Source organism: Hyla sarda, chromosome 1 (genome assembly GCF_029499605.1).
Source record: "Hyla sarda isolate aHylSar1 chromosome 1, aHylSar1.hap1, whole genome shotgun sequence".
Classification (NCBI taxonomy): Eukaryota; Metazoa; Chordata; class Amphibia; order Anura; family Hylidae; genus Hyla; species Hyla sarda.
Genome location: NC_079189.1, coordinates 387,117,526 through 387,142,651, shown reverse-complemented (window position 1 = coordinate 387,142,651; position 25,126 = coordinate 387,117,526). Strand labels below are relative to the sequence as shown.

The window sequence follows — 25,126 nt, the reverse complement described above, 5'->3', positions numbered from 1 at the left end:
CCCAAAAAGGGACACCTCCAATAGCAGACAGCTTTTAATTCCCCAGCAGAGTCCCATAAGACTTAATGTATTTACACCCTCCAAATAGGGGGCATTCCCAATTGTGGATGCAGACACACCCAATAGGGGACAAAAAACACTCTCAATTGGGGACAATAGGGGGCAAAACATTCCCAATGTGGACAAAACACTCCCAATAGGGGACAACTAGGCTTACGTGCTGGGCCTACCTTGTACACAGGGTAGCCATCAGGAGGTACAGCCAATACCCCAGTAAGGGGCCCAGGCTTCCACTGCACTCCCCCCCCCCCCCCCCCCACTGTAGAAGCCCCAGCACAGAAGCAGAAGACCAATGTTTAAACAGTGGTCTCCTGCTTCTGTACACCCTCCAGCCTCATTATTCACCCCCCTCCTTACCTAACACCCCTGTCCCACTTTACTCCCCCTGTGCCTAATCATCCCCCTTTATTATCCCCTGTGCCACATCATTTCCTCTTGATCCCCCCACCTGGGCTATTTAATTCACCCTTTATCCGCCTTTGCCACTTCATAAAGATAGGGGTCATGACTTTACACAGAGGGTAATAAAGGGGAATGAAATGGCACAGGGGTAAGGGGGGATAACTTAGCACAAGGCACAGGGGGACTAAAGTGCCAAAGGGTATAAAGGGGGGATGAAGTGGTACAGGGGGTGATAAGGGGTGATTAAACAGCACTGGGAGATTCTACTATAATTCTGCTTTGTATCATGTTTTACAGGTAATTACTCTCTGGAGTGAGTACTGTAAAGTATTCAAACATTTAGAAAAGTTTTTGAGCCTTTTTTTTTTTTCCAATAGGGGACATCTCCCAAAAGCGGACACTATGTATATACTCAGTGGCATACCAGTGCAAAAATGCCAGTGTGCCAGCTGTGTTCACTAGTGTTGAGCGGCATAGGCCATATTCGAATTCGCGAATATTCGCGAATATATGGACGAATATTCGTCATATATTCGCGAATATTCGCATATTCGTTATATCCTCGTTTTATTTCCGCGTATGCGAAAGTTTACATATGCGAAAATTAACATATGTGGAAATTCGCATATGCGAAAATTAGCATATGCTAATTTTCGTATATGCGAATTTTTGCACGCCAGTCTCACACAGTAGTATTACAGCCTTCTTTACACCACACAACCTGGAAGCAGAGAGGGGTGATCACTGTGATGTGTACTGTGAAAAAAAAAACAAAAAAAAAACGAATATTCGTAATTACGAATATATAGCGCTATATTCGCGAAATTCGCGAATTCGCGAATATGCGATATTCGCAAATAATATTCGAATTGCGAATATTCGTGAGCAACACTAGTGTTCACTGGCACCAATAATGAAGATAGCCCATTGGCAATTAATGTGCTAATGGCAACCATCTTGGTTATAGGGGCCTGACATAGTGTCCCTCATTTACTATTGCAAACCCGACATGTTTTGTCGGGTTGTGCGCAAGATTTTGGCGCATTGCACCAGAAATTGTGTCTGCACCAGGATTGAAAAAAAAAAAAAAATTACTAACTCTCCATTTTATTGAGAAAAAGGGGCATGGTCGTCGAGGAAGAGGGCGTGGCCAAATGTGGTGGATTTGAGCTGAGGAAACCCGACAGATCAGAGCATGTGTATGAAAAGTGCTAAATATAGGGAAAACGTGGAACAAATTGTAGGGAATTAAACCCACAAAGAAACCTACACTCCACTCTTAGTAAATTAGGGCCATTGTATATCTGGATATACTGACAATAAGATACTTTCACAAAGGCAGTGTGTACAAGGTGGCTCCCAAGAAACTCTCTGTCTTTGTTCTAGAATCATCTAATAGTATACCGGACCCTCACTTGGTGTGGCTGATGTTTTATTATTCACTTAGTAACATAACAGCTGTTTTATGCACACACTGAATTACTGGAATGAGGAGTCAGTATTGTTTGAGTTTTTGGTTATGTAATGTTATACATAAAGTTCAGTGATTTATATTACATTAATGAGGTGATTAACCCTTTAATAATTATGCTTATACTTGGTTATAATGAGCTGTTAACCAAAAACTGGAAGAGTAAACACACAATTTCTAGCTTCTATAATTGATTTTGCACATGATTACAAAGCCTCTGTGTCAGCACTGGTTTACTGTCAAATATTGTGACAAAGTCTCAGAAGCAGAAGTTTATGTCTCGTTCTACAAATAATTTTTAAATATCTTCAATGAATATAAAAACTCTCACTGGATCTCCATGGTAAACACCCCGCAAGCTAGTTTGTAGGGCCCTTCTTATATATCTAAAATAACGGCTAACATCCAAATCTAAAGGGAAACATGCTTGGCAAACACTTGATTGGCCTTGTCTTTGACCATTTAATTGTACTTGCAGGTTAACATACCTCACACCTTCATGCATAAAAGTACCTTGCATATCAAGTCTTACAGAATTATAGGTAAACATTGTGCCAGCGCTAGAAGTAAAGACAGTACTGGCAGTTATCATGTTGATAACATGGGAAGCCTCCATAAATTGATTTCGATTTGGTTGACGAAATCTGGATTCTTGATATGCTATAAGAACTGTCACGCGTCTGTTTCCATGGTCTTCAACTCTGCAGACCTCCTCTTCAGTTTCACGTTTTTTTCGATGTGAAAAATGATAAGTGTTTTTACAATCACCAGTTATTTTTCCACAGTAACCCCAGTTATTAGATTCATCTGTGTAACACCAAAAATAAGATTTCCCATAGGAACCACAAAGGTGATCTTTACGACATGGCTCTCCTTTCATAGTCACATCAAAGGATGGAGAACAATAGTCATACCTATTTAGAGAATCTGTACATAGAAAATAGTCACCACGTTTATCACAGTCAGTTACACACGCCTGTTCATATCTTGTATAATGTGTCTCAAACACTTCTGTGATATATCCACAGTAGCTCCAACTCTTGTAAATTTTGCACCATGTATAGCTGGAACCATCAGATTTACAGGGTGACTGACATGGATTACCTTGGTAATCCCATTGATCTGATGTAGAACAGTAGTTCCAGCTACCTTTATAGCCCTTTTGCCAGTACCAGTAAAATTGATCACCATTATTAGAACATGGCGATGTGCAAACCCCACCACTGGTTGTTATAAAAATGTCTCTTGATAAAACACATGGTAGGACCAGGAGAACAAAACCAATACCTGGTAACATCTGAAAAACAGAAAAATATACATCATTTGTGATTCAATTTGATCTTGACTTTATTAAAATAATTGTTATTTCTTTTACATACAAGAATGTTCAGGTCATATGCTTTTTAACAGAAGCCTAAATTATTTTTTTTTATTTTCAATGTCCAATCTTTTTGAATAAAACTGAAAAATATACATGTTCTTAAAGCATATAAGGGGAGATTGCTCAAAACCTGTCCAGAGGAAAAGTTGCTAAGTTACCTGTAGCAACCAATCGCTTCTTTCATTTATCAGAGGCCTTTTCTAAAATGAAAGAAGCAATCCAGAGCAGGACAGGTTTGCTATGGGGATTTGCTTCTACTCTGGAGAGTTCCTAAAATGGACAGAGGTGTCAGCAGAGAGCACTGTGGTCAGACAGAAAGGTAATTCAAAAAGAAAATATTCTTCCTGTGGAGCATACAGAAACTGATAAGTACTGGAAGAATTAAGATTTTTAACCTGTTGGGGATGGAGGGCGTACATGTACGCCCTCCGCCCACTCCCTGTCTATAACGCAAGGCCACGCCATGGTCCCACATCATAGCGGGTCAGGCCAGGCACCTAGCAACGGCCAGGACCCGTGGCTCATAGCGCGCGGCACTGATGTGGCATTCAAAGTTTAACGCTGCGTCTAAAGTGAAAGTAAAATGTTGCCGGTTAGCTCAGGAGGCTATTTGGGATCATCGCGGTGAAATCGTGGCATCCAGAACAGCTCTAGGACAGCAGGAGGGTCCCTTACCTTGCCTCCTGTAGTCTGATCGCTGAATGACTGCTCAGTGCCTGAGATCTAGGCATGAGCAGTCAAGCGGCAGAATCATTGATCAATGGTTTCCCATGAGAAACCATTGTTCAATGTAAAAGATCAGTGTGTGCAGTGCTATAGACCCCTATGGGAGCTATAACATTGCAAAAAAGAAGTGAAAAAAAAAAGTAAATACAGATCATTTAAACCTTCCCTAATAAAAGTTTGAATCACCCCCCTTTTCCTATAAAAAAAAAAAAACAGTGTAAATAAAAATTCAAATAAACATATGTGATATTGCCGCATGCGGAAATGTCCAAATTATAAAAATACATAGTTAATTAAACCGCACGGTCAATGGTGTGCGCGCAAAAAAAATCCCAAAGTCCAAAATAGCGCCTTTTTGGTCACTTTTTATATCATGAAAATATGAATAAAAAGCGATCAAAAAGTCTTCTCAATACAAAAATGGTACCAGCCCAAAAATTCCACCCCGTATGTGGAAAAATAAAAAAAAGTTATAGGGGTCAGAAGATGCCAATTTTAAATGTATAAATTTTCCTGCATGTAGTTATGATTCCGGCAAGATTAAACCTATATTAGTAGGATATCATTTTAATCATATGATCATAATAATGATAAGGTGTCATTTCGACCGGAAAAATTTACTGCGTAAAAACAGAAGCCCCCAAAATTTACAAAATGGCGTTTTTTCTTCAATTTTGTGGCACAATGATTTTTTTTTTTCGTTTCACCATAGATTTTTGGGTAAAATGACTGATTTCATTACAAAGAAGAATTGGTGGCACAAAAAATAAGCCATTCATTATATGGATTTTTAGGTGCAAAATTGAAATGGACTGATTTTTAAAGGTAAGGAGGAAAAAACAAAAGTGCAAAAACGGAAAAACCCTCCATCCCCAAGGGGCTAAATAGAAGTAATTTACAAATCTGTTCAAATTTCTGGCACCAGTTGATTAAAAAAAAAATTATAATAATGTTTTCCAGCAGAAAACCCCTTTAACCCCTTGCCGCAAATGGACGTATGTACTTCCATTGTGCCCATGAGTTAAAGCGTACCCGTCAGATCTAACAAAAAACATTATATATATATATATATATATATATATTACTCAGTACCTAATCCTGACCATGCACATCTAATTTTTATGTGTCTAGCACCTTTATTTATTTTTTATTACACTTTTAATTTAGCTCACTAGTCTGAATTCCTCTCAAAGGGAGGGGGCGTGGACTCACTGTGCAGGTCTCTGCCCCCTCCCTCAGTATGCTGTCTGCTCACATCTCCCCTAGCATTAGCAAAACTACAACTCCCAGCTTGTCCTCACTGACAGTAGAGGAACACAAGCAGACAGTGGGAGGATTATTCCTCCAGCTGTGAGCCCTGCGCTCAAAAATGTCAATCAAGGAAGTGTGTCCATGACATAGGTGATGACGCATGGACAAAGCAGGACTAGTATGTGTCCAAGCAGGCAGGGGGGGGGGGGGAAGTTGTTTGACTGGCTTTTTCAGTATGAAATACTGAAAAAGTTCTAATGAAAGCAATTGCAAAACCTATTGGTTTTGCATGCCTTACAACATATCAAAAGTTTTTGTATCTGACAGTGCCCATTTAACGCAAATGGACATATATATACGTCCATTCCCAATCACGGTGCCGCGAGCGTGCGGGTGGTGATTGAAGGTTGGGGTCAGCAATTGCATATCGCCGGGCACCCGCCACAGCTGTCCTAACAGTTAACCCCTTCAATCTGACCGCAGCACTGATCACCTGTGACAGAGGGAGGGAGCCCCTCCTGTTCACCAAGGGCAGCGCCGCAACAAAATTGCAGGTCACCGTTGGTTGCTATGGCAGCAGGAGGTCAGACGAAGACCACCAGTCTGTCTGCTACAGAAGCCTGTGAGATCCAGGCTGGATCGCACACGCTGTACTGTGTGCAGCCAATCAGGCTATACTGTGATGCAGTACAAATGTATTGAAGCATAGTATATCCTGTAAAAAGTTAAAAAATAAAAAGGTTTGTCACTAAAAGTATGAATTAAAAAAACAAAAAACAAAGCCCATTTCCCAATAAAAGCCCTGTTTTATCATTAAAAAAAATAAAATAAACTACAAATCATATACATATTAGGTATTGCCACGCGCATAATGATGTGTAATATAAATCTATAATGTAAATTATCCTGCACGGAGAACGCCGTAAAAAAAAAAACCACAAAAAAACGCAAAATTCGCCAATGTTAATACAGATGGCAGAATAAAAATGATTAAAAGGTAGCATGTATCGCTAAAATGATACCAATAAAAAGTATAGCATGTACTTTTTATTGGTATCATTTTTGCGATGCATGCTACCTTTTAATTATTTTTATTCCGCCATCTGTATTAAAGTTGTCGAATTTTGCATTTTTCAAATGGGTATCGCCATAATCGTACCGATCCACAGAATAAATATAACATCACTTTTATCGAACAGGGAACACCATGAAAGAAATAATAAATGAAAAAACACCCAAAATTTTCCACTTTTTCACAATATTTGTGAGTTTTTAACAAACGATGCTTCATGTGTCAACAAAAATGCACCACTATAAAGTACAATACATCACGAAAAAACAATCTCAGAATCACTCCGCTCAGAAAAAGCATTCTAAAGTTATTACCATTTAAAGAGACACATGTCAAATTTAAAAAAAGAGCCTGTCATTGAGGTAAAAATTGGGTCTGTCCTTAAAGGGGATAAGCTCCATGTGGCAGCATTAATGGATTTCTCACTAGTAAAGTTGCCCATGAATGAATGCTTCCCCATGGTAGTGAAAAAGCCCAGAGAAAAACGCCATGTGGGTTTTAACTTTGGTGTTTTTGCAAGCGGTTTTTATTCTTTTTTTGGACTGTAGCCATCCAAAAAAGGGTTGGAGATACCTTTTTATTAAAATTTCGTAGGGTACCATAAAAAAAATAAAAATAAATACAGTAGTGATGGAAAAAAATTGTATTTAACAAAATTTATATTTTTTATAACAACATTTTTATAAATTTTTAAACAGGGATCAATTTATGTGGGCGGGCAGGGACCTAAAAATGTTGCCAACAATATTAATAATGTAGAAAGGGGCCATTTAAATGTAAAAATAATATATATATTTTTAATTTATTTTGTTAAACTTTTTATTAGTAATGTATTTTAAAAATGTGTTTAATAAAGTGTGTGTGTGTTTTACTTTTTTTTCTTTACTTTTTACATTTTTTAAGTAGCACTACTACTCCTAGTATGGGACAGACTGTTCCATGATGGGAGTAGTAGTACCTGTACTAATAGTCAGATCAGCCCGGGTGCCAATTCTGAAACCCATTGCGATCCTCTTATATAATGTATAGAAGCCACAGCAGGGCTACTCTTCTCCGCGATCCTGCACTATGTTCTGCGATGTAAAGTTCTTCACATCACAGATTCATATTTCCCACAGAGAGCTGTGATTGGCCAGATGGTTCCAGCCAATCACAACTCTCTGCAGGAAATATGAATAGGTATATAAACGGCAGTGCAGGGGACCATAGAAGAGCGGTCGGCCGCATCTATACATTATACAGGAGGATCGCAGCGGGTGTCAGGAGTGACATCTGATGTGATCTGTCCTTAGCTGCAGGTACTACTGCTTCCAACATGGAGCACACTCTATCTCATGCTGGGAGCTGTAGTACCTGCATTAAGAGACAGATAGCACCGGGTGTCAGAAATGACACCCGCTGCGATATTTCTATTTGTACAGAATCCGCTGCAATCCTTTGCATACACAGATCTAAAACGAGAAGAAAAATGAAACACAAAAAATTAGCTGGGGTAAGCACCCAAAATGTAATGTCTTCCCAAACAGAGAGCCTCCAATTGGTGAAAAACTACAACTCCCAGCATTCCCAGACAGCCTTTGGTTGTCTGGGCATGCTAGGAGTTGTAGTTTAGCAACAGCTGGAGTCTCCCTGTCTGGGAAGACACTCGCAGAAGGGTCTGTTCACATTATACAAAACGTACAATGTGAAGAGAGCCTTATACTTACCACTCTGCCTTCCTTCTGTAGCTCCGCACCCTAATGACATCATCACTAAGGTAAGGAAGGTAAGGTTATCTTGTCTTCTGTATACACTATAGACATGGACAGAGGTGTCAGCAGAGAGCACTGTGATCAGACTGGACAGAACTACACAACTTCCTCTGGAGCATATAGCAGCTGATAAGTACTTAAAGGATTAAGATTTTTTAATAGAAGTATTTTACAAATCTATTATTGAATTGGCAAGCGCTGTATCAGACACATTACAATTATGACTATATTGTTGAAACTGACCTGTATAAGCAGTAGGAGGGGGGAGAGGTCCTGATGATACAGATGGAACTGTGGGCGGTATGAGGGAAAGTTCTCAAGATGGCTAAAATGAAGACAAAAATAGCTTAATTGTTTGAAGTGGTATGTGTATCAATGGGATTGGGCTGTGTCAATATTGCATGATGTACCTGTAGAGGATCAATCACGCTGGTACGTGCAGTATATGATAGAGATATGCAGATTCAGATGTCCGAACAGCTGGTATAGTAGACTGAAGGAATGATATTCCTGTGGTGTCGAATGAATTAATCAATCTGTATCTAGTTCAAGAAACTATTATTAATTTTAGCAATATTGCTCCTATTAGTACCTGTTAGGGAGCTGTATTACTGTATCACAGGTCCGTATGAATATTGTAGTGGAGAGTGCTTTGTACTGTGTATCTGCGTGGGCTCTCCCTGAGGGGCGCATTTCCACTGCCACCAAACGCTCCTTCCATCAAACCGGATTACCAACAACCACTCCCGGAAAGGATTCCAATTCAACACCCTCTAACAATCCCCGGAGCACCCTCATTGAGAGCTCTCAACAGCGATCATTGCGCAGCTGACACCTGCCGGAGACACACCAGGTACTCTACTCAGTGCTATAACAGTAAGCAGTCATTCATGAAAGTATCTATATGCACTACGGACATCCATCAGCCTGAAAGATTATTTGCATTGGAACTAGGTAGTGACATCATTATATTGCCTATGTTACAGAGTTGAACTGTAGAAAAGGATCCTTAATACGCACTCTCAACCTCTGGAGCACCCTCAGGGAGAGCCCACGCAGATACACAGCACAAAGCACTCTCCACTACAATATCCATACGGACCTGTGATACAGTAATACAGCTCCCTAACAGGTACTAATAGGAGCAATATTGCTAAAATTAATAATAGTTTCTTGCACTAGATACAGATTGATTAACTCATTCTACACCACAGGAATATCATTCCTTGAGTCTACTATACCAGCCGTTCGGATATCTGAATCTGCATATCTCTATCATATACTGCATGTACCAGCGTGATTGATCCTCTACAGGTACATCACGCAATATTGACACAGCCCAATCCCATTGATACACATACCACTTCAAACAATTAAGCTATTTTTGTCTTCATCTTAGCCATCTTGAGAACTCTCCCTCATACCGCCCACAGTTCCATCTGTATCATCAGGACCTCTCCCCCCTCCTACTGCTTATACAGGTCAGTTTCAACAATATAGTCATAATTGTAATGTGTCTGATACAGCGCTTGCCAATTCAATAATACTTTTGTCATATACACTATATATTGGTGTGCATCAACAGGGGAGCACATCTATTGGCTTAGCAGCAGTCCAGCCACAGATCATATCCAAACCCATCCAGCGCTAGTGAATTTATATAGCAAGTATTTTACAAATCTGTTTAACTTTCTAGCACCAGTTGTTTTGAAAAAAAAAAATAGTTTTCCACCGAAGTACCCCTTTAAAGTGGAAAAAAATTTTTTCAAATCAACTGGAGTGTTACACCACTGTACATGTATCTGGGGGAACCTTGAATGGGACTTGGCTGCTGGCACCATTTACACAAGGATTACCGTATATACTCGAGTATAAGCCGAGTTTTTCAGCACGAAAAATACTCGAGTGAACTCTCCACCTGTAAATCCCTTCATCAGTGGTCTTCAACCTGTGGACCTCCAGATGTTGCAAAACTACAACTCCCAGCAAGCCCAGACAGCCATCGGCTGTCCGGGCATGGTGGGTGTTGTAGTTTTGAAACCTCTGGAGGTCCACAGGTTGAAGACCACTGCGGCCTTCGTCATCATCCAGCCACCCCCCCCCCTTTTGTTCTAAACTCACCTCCCCTCGGCGGGAAGTTAGGGTGAGCTTGTCCGGGCCATCTATGCTGCAGGGACCATCGGTAGGGAGGATTAGTCATTGCGGGCTGTCCATTTTCACCGGGGAGCCCTCTTCTCTGCGCTTCGGGCCCAGCCCTAGAGTAGTGACGTTGCCTTGACGACGACGCACAGGGACGTTCATGCGCAACGTCCCTGTGCGTCATCGTCAAGGCAACGTCACTAGTCCGGGCCCAAAGCGCGGAGAAGAGCCCCCCCCCGGTGAAAATGGACAGCCCGCAACTACTAACCATCCCCACCGGACGGTCCCTGCAGCATAGATGGCCCGGACCAGCTCACCCTAACTTCCCGCCGAGTGGAGGTAAGTACAAAATAAAAGGGGGGGAAGGGGCTGGATGATGACGAAGGCCGCAGTGGTCTTCAACCTGCGGACCTCCAAAGGTTTCAAAACTACAACACCCAGCACTGATGAAGACCACTGATGAAGGGATTGACAGGCGGTTATGATGAAGGGGGGGGATGATGATGGGGATCTGGATGATGACGAGGGTCTGGATGATTACATGGGGGGATGTTGTATTTCCCACCCTAAGCTTATAGTCGAGTCAATAACTTTTCCTGGGTTTTTAGGGTAAAATTAGGGGCCTCGGCTTATATTCGGGTCGGCTTATACTCGAGTATATACGGTAGATAACTAGCACTGCATTATTTCTATTTAATATATTTAGAATACAAGAGTATGTAAACTAAACAGCATAATAATCATAAATCATCTACCTGCATTGTAGGGGACATAAGGAGAAGGACAACCTCTAGAGGACTTTTCGTTTTAATACACCTGTGACCTTTCCTCGGCACTAAATACTGAGTGGTGTTGTGAGGTGTGGGGAACAGGGGTGTGCTGTGGGTGAGGTCCACCGGTACTCTCCCTCTCTAGGTAGTGGCCCACTTCAAATCAGTCTAGTGATGTTTGAAGAACCTGTAGAAGAGAACAGACAGTCAAACAGAATACATATTAAACAAATTGTGTATTTAGTGCAATTAGCGGTGATTTGCGGCGATTCCGGTTCAATCGGATCACCAGTAACCCAGGGACCCGGAAAAAAAGGTTGATTGGTGCAGTCCGAGTCAGCACCAATCCCCCTTGCCCAGCAGTGCCACCTCAAGATCGGCGTGATTAGTCGGCCAGACTGGCCGACCAATCACCAGTCCTGCTGGGCAGCATCGGCGGGGCATCGGCAGTGGAGGGAGGGGGTGATCATCGGTGGGGGGTGTGGGGAGGCTTACCCAGGGTCCCGAGTGGCGGTGGTCCCCAGCAGCGATGGTCCCGGCGGAGGAATCTAACAGCAGGAGGTAAGCACTGTTTGCCTTCTGCTGTTGCCTAGCAACAACTCTCAGCATGCACAGCCAAAGAGCATGCTGGGAGTTGTAGTTTCGCAACAGCTGAAGGCACAACTGCAACTCCCAGCATGCCCTTTGGCTTTCTGGGCATGCTGGGACAGACAGCCAAAGGCATGCTGGGAGTTGTAGTAGTGTGCCTCCAGCTGTTGCAAAATTACAATGCTCAGCATGCCCTTCGGCTGACAGTGCATGCTGAGAGTTGTAGTTTTGCTACAGCTGAAGGCACACTGGTTGCGAAACACTGAGAGTTTGTTACCTAACTTAGTGTTTCACCACCAGTGTGCCCCCAGCTGTTGCAAACTACAACTCCTAGCATGCATTGACAGACCGTACATGCTGGGAGTTGTAGATTTGCTACAGCTGGAGGCAGTTAAGTAACAAACTCTCAGTTTTTTGCAACCAGTCTGCCCCCAGCATGCATGGACAGCCTAAGGGCATGCTGGGAGTTGTAGTTTTGCAAAAGCTGGAGGTTTGGCCCCACCCCCATGTGAATGTACAGGGTAAATTCACACGGGTTGGGGTTTACAGCGAGTTCCTCGCTGCAAGTTTGAGATGCAGCAAATTTTCCACTGCAGCTTAAACTCCCAGCGGAAAACACGCTGTAGACCCCCGCCTTTGTGAATGTACCCTAAAAACATTACACTACACTACACTACCACAAAATAAAAAGTAAAAAACACTACATATACACATACCCCTACACAGTCCCCTACCACCCCTTATAAAGCCCCCATGGTGCAAGAACAGCAGACCCACCCCCACATGTGACCCCATTTTGAAAACTACACCCTTCACATAATGTAATAAGGGGTACAGTGAGCATTTATGCCCCACTGGTCTCTGACAGATTTTTGGAACAGTTGTCCATGAAAATGAAAAATTAAATTTTTCAAACTGTTCCAAAAGTCTGTCAAACGTCAGTGGGGTGTACATGCTCACTGCACCAATTGTTACATTCTGTGAGGGGTGTAGTTTCCAAAATAGTATACCATGTTTTTTTTTTTTTTTTGCTGTTCTGGCATCGTGGGGGCTTCCTAAATGTGACATGCCCCCCCCCCCCCCCCCAAAAAAAAAAAACATTTCAGCAAAATTTGCTTTTCAAAAGACAAATGTATCTCCTTCTCTTCTGAGCATTGTAGTGTGCCCGCAGTGCACTTGACGTCTACACATGGGGTATTTCCATACGTAGGAGAAAATGCCCCACAAAATTTGTAACCCCATCTCTTCTATAACCCCTTGAAAAAACTTAAAATTTGGGAGAAAACCAGCATTTTAGTGAAAAAAATAAAAACACATTTACACATCCAACTTTAATGAAAAGTCGTCAAACACCTGTGGGTGTTAAGGCTCACTATATCCCTTGTTACGTTCCTTGAGGGGTGTAGTTTCCAAAATAGTATGCCACATGTTTTTTTTGTTTTTTTTTGCTGTTCTGGTACCATAGGGGTTTCCTAAATGTGACATGCTCCTCAAAAACCATTTCAGAAAAATTTGCTTTCCAAAAGCCAAATGTGACTCCTTCTCTTCTGAGCATTGTAGTGCGCCCGTAGTGCACTTGACATCTACACATGGGACATTTCCATACTCATAAGAGATGGGGGTTACACATTTTGGTGGGCATTTACTCCTATTACCCCTTATGAAAATGTTAAATTTGGGGGAAAATTGGCATTTAAGTAAAAAAAAAAATCATTTACACATCTAAATTTAACGAAAAGTCGTTGAACGCCAGGGGGTGTTAAGGCTCAGTGTACCCCTTGTTATGTTCCTTGAGGGATGTAGTTTCCAAAATAGTATGCTGTTCTGGCACCATAGGGGCTTCCTAAATGTTACATGCCCCCCAAAAACCATTTTAGAATAACTCACTCTCAAAAATCCCATTGTCGCTCCTTCCCTTCTGAGCCCTCTACTGCGCCCTCCGAACACTTGACATACACATATGAGGTATTTTCTTACTCGAGAGAAATTAAGTTACGCATTTTGGGGGAATTTCACTCCTTTTATCCCTTGTAAAAATTCAAAAACTTGGTCTACAAGAACATGCAAGTGTAATAAATGAAGATTTAGAATTTTCTCCTTCACTTTGCTGCAATTCCTGTGAAACATCTTAAGGGTAACACAATTTCTGAATGTCATTTTGAATACTTTGAGGGGTGCAGTTTTTATAATGGGGTAATTTATGGGGTATTTTTTAATATGAAGGCCATTCAAATCCACTTCAAAACTGAACTGGTCCCTGAAAAATTCCGATTTTGAAAATGTTGTGAAAAATTGAAAAATTGCTGCTGAACTTTGAAGCCCTCTAATGTATTTCAAAAGTAAAAACATGTCAACATTATGATGCAAACATAAAGTAGACATATTGTATATGTGTATCAATATATAAGTTATTTGGTATATCAATTTTCCTTACAAGCAGAGAGCTTCAAAGTTTGAAAAATGCAAAATGTTCACATTTTTCATGACATTTTTGCATTTTTCACCAAGAAATGATGCAAGTATTGGCAAAAATTTGCCACTATGCTAAAGTAGAATATGTCACGAAAAAAAAATCTTGGAATCAAATTCAAAAGTGAAAGCATCCCAGAGTTATTAATGCTTAAAGTGACAGTGGTCAGATGTACAAAAAACGCTCTGGTCCTTAAAGGGGTACTCCGGCGCTAAGACATCTTATTCCCTATCCAAAGGGATATACCCATCCCATAAGCTTGCGTGACATCACACAGGGGTGGGGCCGTGACGTCACAATGCTCCGGCTCCCGTGATCGCCAGTAATCAGACCCGGAGCAAACATACTGCAGTACCGGGTACTGCATGCAAGATCACGGGGGTCCCCAGCAGCTTAGCGCCAGAGTACCCCTTTAAGGTGAAAATGGGCTTGGTCCTTAAGGGGTTAAGTAGACACTCTGCCAGCAACAGCCCAAAATTATTGGCGGTATTGCTTACACAACCGGCAGAGGAAGTCTGTATTCTGCTTTTTGTATATAATATGCTGTACACCCTGCTTATTGGGGCAGTTGCTCAGTCCTTCTTACTAGCCAGGATGTGTGTTCGGTTTTGTGTTACTGTGACTTTCTACTCTTTTTATGCAGTGCAGTTGAGCACCTTTCTTCTGTTAATGTTGTTCTCGTGCTGCATCTTCTGTCTCTACTTTTTATTTGTGTTTTATGTACATGCAATAATAAAGTTTGTAATTTCTGGTATGTTCTCAGTGACTGGTTTCTCTTTCTTGGGGTTCATGTATTGTAGTGTTGCTCGCGAATATTCGCAATTCGAATATTATTCGCGAATATCGCATATTCGCGAATTCGCGAATTTCGCGAATATAGCGCTATATATTCGTAATTACGAATATTCGTATTTTTTTTTTTTTTTTTTTCTTCACAGTACACATCACAGTGATCACCCCTCTCTGCTTCCAGCTTGTGTGGTGTAAAGAAGGCTGTAATACTACTGTGTGAGACTGGCGTGCGAAAATTCGCATATGTGAAAATTAGCATATGCTAATTTTCGCATATGCGAATATTCGCGTATGTTAATTTTGTACTTGCTAATTTTCACATATGTTAATTTTCGCATACGCGAATATTCGCATATGCGAAAATAAAACGAGAATGTGCGAATATTCGCGAATATATGACGAATATTCGTCCATATATTCGCGAATATTCGCGAATTCGAATATGGCCTATGCCGCTCAACACTAATGTATTGTGTGTTTCAGTCTCAGACCTATACAATGCCGGCATTTATTTTGTGATGAAGTAAAAATAAGTACATATTTGTAGTGATGTCGCGAACATAAAATTTTCGGTTCGCGAACGGCGAACGCGAACTTCCGCAAATGTTCGCGAATCAGGCGAACCGCCATTGACTTTAATGGTCAGGCAAATTTTAAATCCCACAGGGACTCTTTCTGGCTACAATAGTGATTTAAAAGTAGTTTCAAGGGGACTAACACCTGGACTGTGGCATGCTGGTGGGGGAACCATGGCAAAACTCCCATGGAAAATTACATAGTTGATGCAGAGTCTGGTTTTAATCCATAAAGGGCATAAATTACCTATTATTCCTAAATTCTTTGGAATAACGTGTTTTAGCCCCCTTTAGGCAGCACATAGAGCCCCCCTTTGGGCATCACATAGTTAGAACCCCCCTTTAGGCAGCACATAGATTCCCCCATATTAGGCAGCATACAGTTAGAGCCCCCCTTTAGGCAGCACAACGCTAGAGCCTCCCTTTAGGCAGCACATAGAGCCCCCTTTAGGCAGCACATAGATCCCCCCTTTAGGCATCACATAGTTAGATCCCCCCTTTCGGCAGCACATAGATTCCGCCATGTTAGGCAGCACATAGATAGAGCCCCCCTTTAGGCATCACATAGTTAGATCCCCCCTTTAGGCATCACATAGTTAGATCCCCCCTTTAGGCAGCACATAGATTCCCCCATGTTAGGCAGTACATAGTTAGAGCCCCCCTTTAGGCAGCACATAGAGCCCCCCTTTAGACAGCACATAGATTCTCCCATATTAGGCAGCACATAGTTAGAACCTCCCTTTAGGCAGCACATAGAGCACCCTTTAGGCAGCACATAGTTAGAGCCCCCCTTTAGGCAGCACTGGTTTTATTTCACATCCAAAAAAGGTATTTTTCTTTTTTTCTTTAAACAACTGTCACACCAAATGTGATTTGCACTAGTGTGACAATGAGCAAAAAAGATTGCAAGCGGAGTTCCCCTTTTAAGCAGAGGTCCCCAACCAGGGTGCCTCCAGCAGTTGCAAGACACACAGACTGAACTTATAGCCCTTTTAATACTGTAGTTAGTTGCTTGAAGGAAATTAAGTTTTACACCGGAGTACCCCTTTTAACCAGCGGTTCTCTCCCAACCAGGGTGCCTCCAGCTGTTGCAAGACACACAGACTGATATTTGAGCCCTAAAAAGGGCTTTTTTGGGTGCTGTCCTTAAAGCAGATGTTAGACTAGTGCTTTAGGAGTAAAGTGGACCCTGATTACACCACCTAGCAGCAGTGGCGTTGCTAAGGTTGGTGTCACCCGATGCAATATAAAATGGTGTCACCCCATACCTACTCCCCCCCCAGTAAGTTTTTAGCCTGTTGTGACAGGCGCCACTGATGTAGAGCAGTGTGAAAAATTCCAGTATAATCGTTAATTTCTAACGATAATTTGTTTTCCCTTAGTCCTAACAGTAGCACAGATGGGGTATTCCACCCCCCGCGAACTGGTAGGACAGATGGAAGTTTTATTGAACCTAATTAAACAATCAGTAAAGACACACCCACAACACCCTGTATAAGTAAGAGGGTCATCCTCTGCTCCATTGTGTAGTAACAAGAAGAACTAAAGGCAAATAATAGAAGAAAATAACTTAACTAGGGAGGGAAAGTTGTGCTACTGTTAGGACTAAGGGAAAACAAATTATCGTTAGAAATTAACGATTCCCTTACGTCCTAACCAGTAGCACAGATGGGGAAATGGCAAGCAGAAACCCTATGAGGGAGGGCTCTCATGCCTGACGGCAGATAATACTGTCCGTCCAAATGAGGAGAAATCGGCCAATCTACTGTCAAGTCTGTAGTGGGTGATAAATGTGGAGAGTGAACTCCAGGAAGCAGCTTTGCATATATGTTCCAAGGGAACAAGACTCCTTTCCGCAAAGGAGGTAGATACAGACCTGGTGGAATGAGCTTTTACAAACTCAGGAGGCTCCTTACCTTGGGATACCATGGCAATACGAATGGCATCTTTTACCCATCTACTGATGGAGGGCTTTGAAGCTTTAAGACCTCTCTTGGGTCCTGAAAAGAGAATTAGCAGATTTTCATCCTTCCGAAACTCCAAAGATCTTCTTATATAGATCTGGAGACATCTCGAGATATCTAGGCAATGAAGAGCACTATCTTCATTGGAGGATGGAGGAGGAGAAAATACTGGCAGGGATATAACTTGATTAATATTTTGGAATGATGGAACTTTAGGTATAAAGGATGGCATGAATCTGAGTAACACTCGATCCGGCAAAAATTTAGTATATGGTTCAAGTGCCGAGAGCGCTTGAAGTTCCCCAATCCTTTTGGCTGAAGTGATTGCCAATAAAAAAGTTATTTTAATGGTAACAAACTTCATGTCCACCTCCTCCAAGGGCTCAAAGGGGGGAGATGCTAACCCCTTGAGCACCATCGATAAGTCCCATGCTGGGACAGGTTGTATAATTGTAGGTTTTAACCTTGAGGATCCCCTCAAGAATATTTTGACTAGTGGGTCTTGAGACAATGGTTTATTGAGGAAGGCAGAGATGGCTGATACCTGAACTCTGAGTGTGGAAGGAGATAGATTCTTGTCTAATCCCTCCTGGAGAAAGTTGAGGATTGTGGCAACAGCTGGATTCTGTCCAGGTAGTTGTTTCTTGGAGCACCAAGACTGAAAAGTTGCCCAAATTCTTTTATAGGCTCTGTTAGTGGACTCCGCTCTGGAATGCGAGAGGGTATTCAAGACCGCACTAGAAAGCCCTTCTAGATATGGAAGGGACTGGTCAACCTCCAGGCTGTCAGGTTGAACATTTGAAGATTTGGGCAGCTGTGAGTGTCCCCCGACACTAGTGCTTGCTCTGGGGGAAGCCTCCAGAATTGTCCCCGACTCATTTGCAAGAGTTGGGTAAACCAAGCTCTCTTGGGCCAAAATGGAATTATGGCTATGACAGAGGCTTGGTCCTGCCTGATTTTCATCAATACCCTTGGGATCAAGGAAATTGGAGGGAAGATGTAGGCCAGCCTGAACCTCCATGGGATTGAGAGAGCATCGATTGCTACTGGGTTGTCTTCCCTGTACAGGGAACAAAATCTCACCACTTTGGTGTTGAACCTTGTTGCCATAAGATCTATTTCTGGCATACCCCACCTGAGTGTTATTTGTTTGAACATCTCTGGATGGAGAGACCATTCTCCAGTTGAAAGTCCTCTGCTCAGGCGGTCGGCGATCACATTGAGAGATCCCCGAATGTGAACTGCCGACAGGTGGGTTAGGTTCCTCTCTGCCCAATCCAAGATCAGACCCACCTCTCTGAGGAGGCTTTGTGATCGAGTGCCTCCCTGCTTGCTGATGTACAATACAGCCGTCATGCTGTCGGATTGGATCTTTACTGCTTTCCCTTGAAGAAGAGAAGCAAAGTGGAGGAGTGCTAATCTGATGGCTCGAATCTCGAGGAGATTGGAGGTTAACCCTCTCTCCTGTGGAGACCAAGATCCCCGCACTAACAGATCCAAGAGATGCGCTCCCCAACCTACAAGGGACGCGTCGGTAGTAAGTATGATCCAAGGGGGTTGGATCATTGACTTGCCGTCCTCGAGGTGAGACCACCATCTGAGAGAGGACCGGACTCGATAAGACAGGGAGTGGCACTTGTTTAGGCCCGAGGGCCTGAGATTCCAAGTGGCGAGCACCTCTGATTGAAGAGGGCTTAGATGCCAAAGAGCCCAAGGAACCGCATCCACGGTAGCGGACATAAGTCCCAACATCCGCATGAGAGTGCGAATGGAAACTCTCCAGGGTAGAGTAAAAGGGCCGATTCCTGAACCCGAGATTTCCTCTCGTGAGAGAGGTAAAGTGTCATGGAGATTGAGTCGACTATGAAGCCGAGGAACCTCACTGAGGTCGTTGGGAGGAAATTGGATTTGGCCCAATTGACTATCCACCCTAACTGGTGAAGGAAGGATACTGCTAGTTGCAGATGTTGGGACAGGATCGCAGAAGAAGGAGCTCTGAGGAGCCAATCGTCTAGGTAGGGAACGATGCTGAGCCCCTGGAGCCTTAGAGCAGCAACTACCGCTACCACCACTTTGGTAAATGTGTGTGGGGCCGAAGAAATTCCAAACGGGAGGGCTACAAACTGGAGGTGTTTTAGAACTCCCCCTACCTGAACTGCGATCCTTAGATACTTTCTGGATACCGGATGAATAGGAATATGAAGGTAAGCATCCTTTAGATCCAGAGTAGCCAGGTAATCCCCTGGCGAGATGAGGTTGACCACAGATTGAATGGTTTCCATACGAAAGCGTTTGTGCTTTACATACTGATTGAGATATCTCAGATCTATAATCATCCGCCAGTCTCCTGTTACCTTGGGAACTAGGAAGACTGGAGAATAAATTCCTGACCCCCGCTCTGCAAGAGGAACTTCCTCTAAGGCATTCTTCTGGATGTATTCCAGAATGTAGGTTTCTAGCGCCCCCTGTTTGATTGGTGAAAGAACTCTTGTCTCCACATAATTGGATGGGGGAATTGATTTGAGGTCTATCGAATAACCATCCGAGATTAATCTCAGGACCCAAGGGTCCTGAATGTGGAGGGACCAGGCGCTTGAAAAATGGTGAAGACGACCACCAACTGGAATCTGGGGGGCAGGATAGGAAACTGGAAAGGTCACCTCGGCAAGGAACCCAGAGCTTCGTAGAAGCCCGCAGTCAGAGCTTTCTGTTGTCTTTGGGGCCACGGGAGCGTTTTCCGCCCCGGCATTGATTACCCCAGTCTCTCTGAGGCTTAGGCTGGGGGGCTGATCCGCCCCCAGAACGCCGCCCTCGACCACGAAGGGAGGAATAAGGAAGGGACTTGCCTTTCTTGTCAGAAAGTCCCTCCATAATGCGGTCCAGCTCAGCTCCGAAAAGAATGCCGGGTTCGTAAGGCATAGCACATAAGGTGTTCTTGGAAGAGTTGTCAACCTTCCAAGGTTTTAACCACAGAGGACGTCGTCCAGCGGAAGCCAGGGCCATAGACTTGGAGGCCAATTTAAGATGCTGGGTGGAAGCATCGCACAAAAAATCAATGGCCAGATTGGACGTCTTGAAGGATGAAAGAATTTCATCTCTAGGAACCCCCTGGTCCAAATCCGACTGGATGTTAGAAAGGCGGGTCTTCAAAAAGTTTGCTACCTCAGAGCAAGCTATCGCCACTGATGAAGACGCAGAAGCAGTGGAGTAGGAGCGCCTCATGGCACAGTCAGCCTTCCGATCCATTGGATCCTGCAAGGAAGACCCATCCTCAGCAGGGACCACTGTCCTCTTGGACAGTTTGGCAACTGCCATGTCAACCTTAGGGACAGGGCCCCAGGAGGAAAGCTGAGATTCCTGTATAGGAAACATGGTCTTAAATCTTTTAGTTAAGACCGGACCCTTTTCTGTTTTTTTCCATTCCGTTCTAAGCACGGACAGAAGGGTATCATCCGCTTTAAAGACCCTAGGTCCCTTAGAGGTGGAGGTAGAGGCTTCCCCGGGATCAACATCCTGGTCCCCCGACCGGATGGATCTCAGAAGATGCTGGGTCTTTCCCAGCGGAAAGAAATAGGATGCAGTGACCTCCTCATCCGAAGAGGAGGACTTGGAATCTTCTCTCTCCTGATCCACAGACGTCTCCATTCTGGGAGGTGAAGAAGGTCTGGCGCGTTTCTGAGAGACAACGTTTTTCAGCTCCTCAATAGAGGCTTGCATAGCCGACATGTTAGAGGAGACCCACACATACATATCTTGGACTGTAGGTTCAGTCTGGTGGGAAGGTAGAGACTTAGCCCTACAAGGAGGGCACCTGGAAAATTCATCCTCAAGGGGAGTATTGCAGTCTTTCTTTTTTTTTTTTTTTTTTTTTTTAAAACAACACATTATTTATTGTTGTCCTTAGTGGGATCTGAACCCAAGTCCCCACCACTGCAAAGCAGCAGTGCTAACCACTGAGCCACCATGCTGCCCTTTTCATGGCAAGAGAGGTGCTTGCGCTTGGCGGATCTTTTTGCCAAGCCTTCACGATCCCCTGAGCCCTCGGTCGACATATCTAGATAAATATGAGAGGAGGATTAGATAATGTAGCGGCAAGAAAAAAATTGCGGCTAGCTAAAAAATAATTTAAAATACCCAAAGTTCTCAGCAAGAGACTAGGTAAGATATAGAGATAGGGAAACAGTAGTATCCGCAAGTATGCACTACTAGACTCAAAAAGACAGGACTGTGGAAGTACCAACAGCTCTGCGCTCTAGGAGGCTGAATGACAGCCTAGGGGGAGTTTAAATATCCTCCTGGCTGGCGCCAAAACAAGACTCCGCCCACAAGGCGGAGTTACAGATATAAAGAAATCCTGTCTTAAAAAACAGGAGAAAAACAGGAAAAAAAGGAACCCTATTAGTTAGAGGGTTATGGAAAGAGGCTCCTCGCTCGGTTTCGCCGCATTATTAGCAAAAAACGGCGCAAAAAACCGAGCCGGGAGCGAAGAGAGAAACAGGAAGTGACGTCAGATGCCGCTGACTCACTTCCGGCCAGGGCCGCGATTGGAGTCGCGGCTCCGAGGAATAGAAGCAGATGGGCGCAAACTATGCCCAAATTTGCAAGTAAGAAAAAAAAACCCTCCTACTCATATAACAGGAGTAAGGGGGTCACCATCTGTCCCACTGTCCGGGAGGACAGAAAAAAACACAATGGAGCAGAGGATGACCCTCTTACTTATACAGGGTGTTGTGGGTGTGTCTTTACTGATTGTTTAATTAGGTTCAATAAAACTTCCATCTGTCCTACCAGTTCGCGGGGGGTGGAATACCCCATCTGTGCTACTGGTTAGGACGTAAGGGAATAATCAAATATACCAATTACCAAAGAATGGGAAAGCGCTAAAAAAGGTTTCACCAATTAAAACTACAGCTCCCAGCATGACCTAAGCAGTGGTGAGGTTATGCTGGGAGCAGGCCCGGTGCTGTCATAAGGCAAACCATGCATCCGCTTGAGGGCGCATGGACTCGCAGCTGATGGGGGCGGAAAAATTAAGACTTTTTTTTATACTAAGACCCCCACCTGTGCGCCCCGCCGCCGCACAGCAGATGCCACTGCTACCACTCCACCCTCTCTGGTTTTATTGCTGCGGCCCACCGAGATTCCCGAAATGGAGCTTCGCTTGTGTAGGCAGAAATCCTTGCACCGGCCCTGGCTGGGAGTTGTAGTTTTACTCATCACAACTGCAGAACTTACAAGTGACTACAGCTCTGATGGGACATAATGAGGAAAATACACAATAATATCAGTGACTACAGGTGACTTCTCTATAGTCTTTCCTTATGCACCCTCATCATACATAAGGAGGATCATCCTCCTGCCAGTGGCACCCCCATCATCCAGGATGGTGGGGGTGCTACTGGCAGAAGGATGATCCTCCCAATGGATGATGAGGGTGCTACGGCCAGGATGATGGGGGTGCTACATCTGCAGGAGAATCCTCCTGCCAGTAGCACCCCCATCATCCCGGAGGATGATCTGCTGATGGATGATGGGGGTGCAGCACCCCCATAATTCATCAGTAGCACCCTCATAATACATAAGGAGGATCATCCTCCTGCCAGAGGCACCCCCCATCATCCAGAAGGGTGATCCTGCTGATGGATGATGGGGGTGCTACTCACAGGAGGATGATCCTGCTGATGGATGATGGGGGTGCTACTCACAGGAGGATGATCCTGCTGATGGATGATGGGGGTGCTACTCACAGGAGGATGATCCTGCTTGATGGATGATGGGGGTGCAGCACCCCCATCATTCATCAGTAGCACCCCCATCATACATAAGGAGGATCATCCTCCTGGCAATGGCACCCCCCAGAGCCTCTCAGCACCCCCTTTCTCCCTGTTACATTCAAACATTAAATCAGTGTTTCCCAACCAGGGTGCTTCCAGCTGTTGCAAAACTACAACTCCCAGCATGCCCTGACAGCCAAAGGCTGTCTGGGCATGCTGGGAGTAATAGTTTTGCAACAGCTGGAGGCACCCTGGTTGGGAAACACTGCATTAAATACACAGTTTTGCAGAGAGCTCTCACCAGTTCACCAGTCTCTTGTCTTTACTTTCTCCTCTCCCCGGGCGGCTCCAGGTCCAGGAATGTCCGGGGGTTGGGGAGGAATTTATCACCCATGCAGACGCGGAGCACATGAGGCAGGGACACGTCGGGGGAGGGAGCAGACGTGCACACGGCACTTCTGTTCCCAGAAAGCATTGCAGGTCTTAAAGAAGCAGCTTCCTGGGGCTGGGGGATAGGATTGTGTCGGGGGCTGAAACTGGAGTGCGGCAGCCTGCAGGTCATGAAAGAAGCCTCTTCTGTCTGGGGATGCTGCAAATACCGGCTGAGTTGAGTGACGGTGTGCAGATGTGGGGGGGGGTGCTGCCGGCCGTGGTGTCACCCCTCCAGGCTGGTGTCACCCGGTGCGCTCCGCACCCCCCGCACCCGGGTCGCAACGCCACTGCCTAGCAGCAACCTAGCTATCGCTTTCCCTATTACAGCAGGAGCAGGAGCTTCTCTGTCCCACCACTTTCTAAGCCTGCAGCATGCCAAATGAAGGTAAAATGGCATCGGTGAAGGAGGTAGGAGGGTCTGGAAGGGAGGGACTGCTGCTGATTGGCTGTAATGTGTCTGCTGACTCTGACTCACAGGGTCAAAGTTTACCGCAATGTTAAAGTATAGGGGGCGAATTGAACTTCACATATGTTCGCCCGGTGATGCGAACGCGAACATGCTAAGTTTGCCGGGAACTGTTCGCCGGCGAACAATTCGCGACATCTCTACATATTTGTATATGCAATGTGTGCATATTCAACAGTGTAAAAGACCAATGTGCATTTCATACACTGGTGCACATGCTTTAAAGGGGGTTGTCTAACAAAAGAAACAACCTGTGTATGGTATCAAAAAGTATAGTAAATCAACTTACTAATAAAATGTTATTAGTAGAGATGAGCAAACTTTTCCAAAATTCGTTTTGAATCAATTTGCGTTGAAATTGTATTAAAAACTGCTATTTCTGGCCTACAGAGAGCCCCAATAGGGGTGTAGAACACTTTGCCTTGCTGTAACATGCATAGGGAGTGTGCTAGGTTAGTGAAATCATACTGTTGTTCACTTTGGCATGCAGATTACAGGCATTGCCATTAGAATCACTGCTGCAGGGAGACCATAAGGTGTCAAAATTGAAGAGGATTAAGAGATCTTTTATGTCACATATAATGTAATTTGATGTGAAAATTACATTTTACATTACCCATACCGGCGAGAATCGAGCTGGCTGTCCTCCACCAGGCCAGATACCACTTATTCCAACCCCTGCCTCTCAGTGCCCCCCTGATTATGAAAGTATGAATGTTTCATTAAATCAGTTATGGTTCATTGCTATTGCTCCAATATATTTAATTGGATTCTTGTGATAACTCCACAGGTCATATGACGTCGGGGGCCAAAGGGCCTCAGTCTTGAAAAAATTACAACCTCTAAGAGTAAAAGATGAATGTTGAAATCTCTATTGAAGATGTATGTTAGTAAGTGCTACCATCAAAACATTTTTTGGCCCAGGCTCAGCAGCAACAGTAAGCCAAATAGTTCCTGAAAAACACAGAGTGTATTAATTTCAAAAGTTGTCATTTACCCGGGTGGTTATCAAATGTCCCTACCGGACAATACCACCTTTTAA

The 25,126-nt window shown here is 43.9% G+C and overlaps 1 protein-coding gene across 1 annotated transcript; it reads right to left on the bottom strand.

The window, feature by feature from the left end:
• Positions 1–2,231: 2,231 nt before the first annotated feature.
• Positions 2,232–23,602, bottom strand: LOC130362613 (uncharacterized). Its single transcript, XM_056567447.1, has 3 exons — positions 23,488–23,602; positions 11,009–11,210; positions 2,232–3,230 (listed from the first exon to the last, which is right to left on the bottom strand). The coding sequence occupies exons 2-3, from the start codon at positions 11,024–11,026 to the stop codon at positions 2,232–2,234; spliced, it is 1,017 nt and encodes a 338-aa protein (XP_056423422.1). The 5' UTR covers positions 11,027–11,210; positions 23,488–23,602.
• Between the last annotated feature and the right edge of the window lie 1,524 nt (positions 23,603–25,126).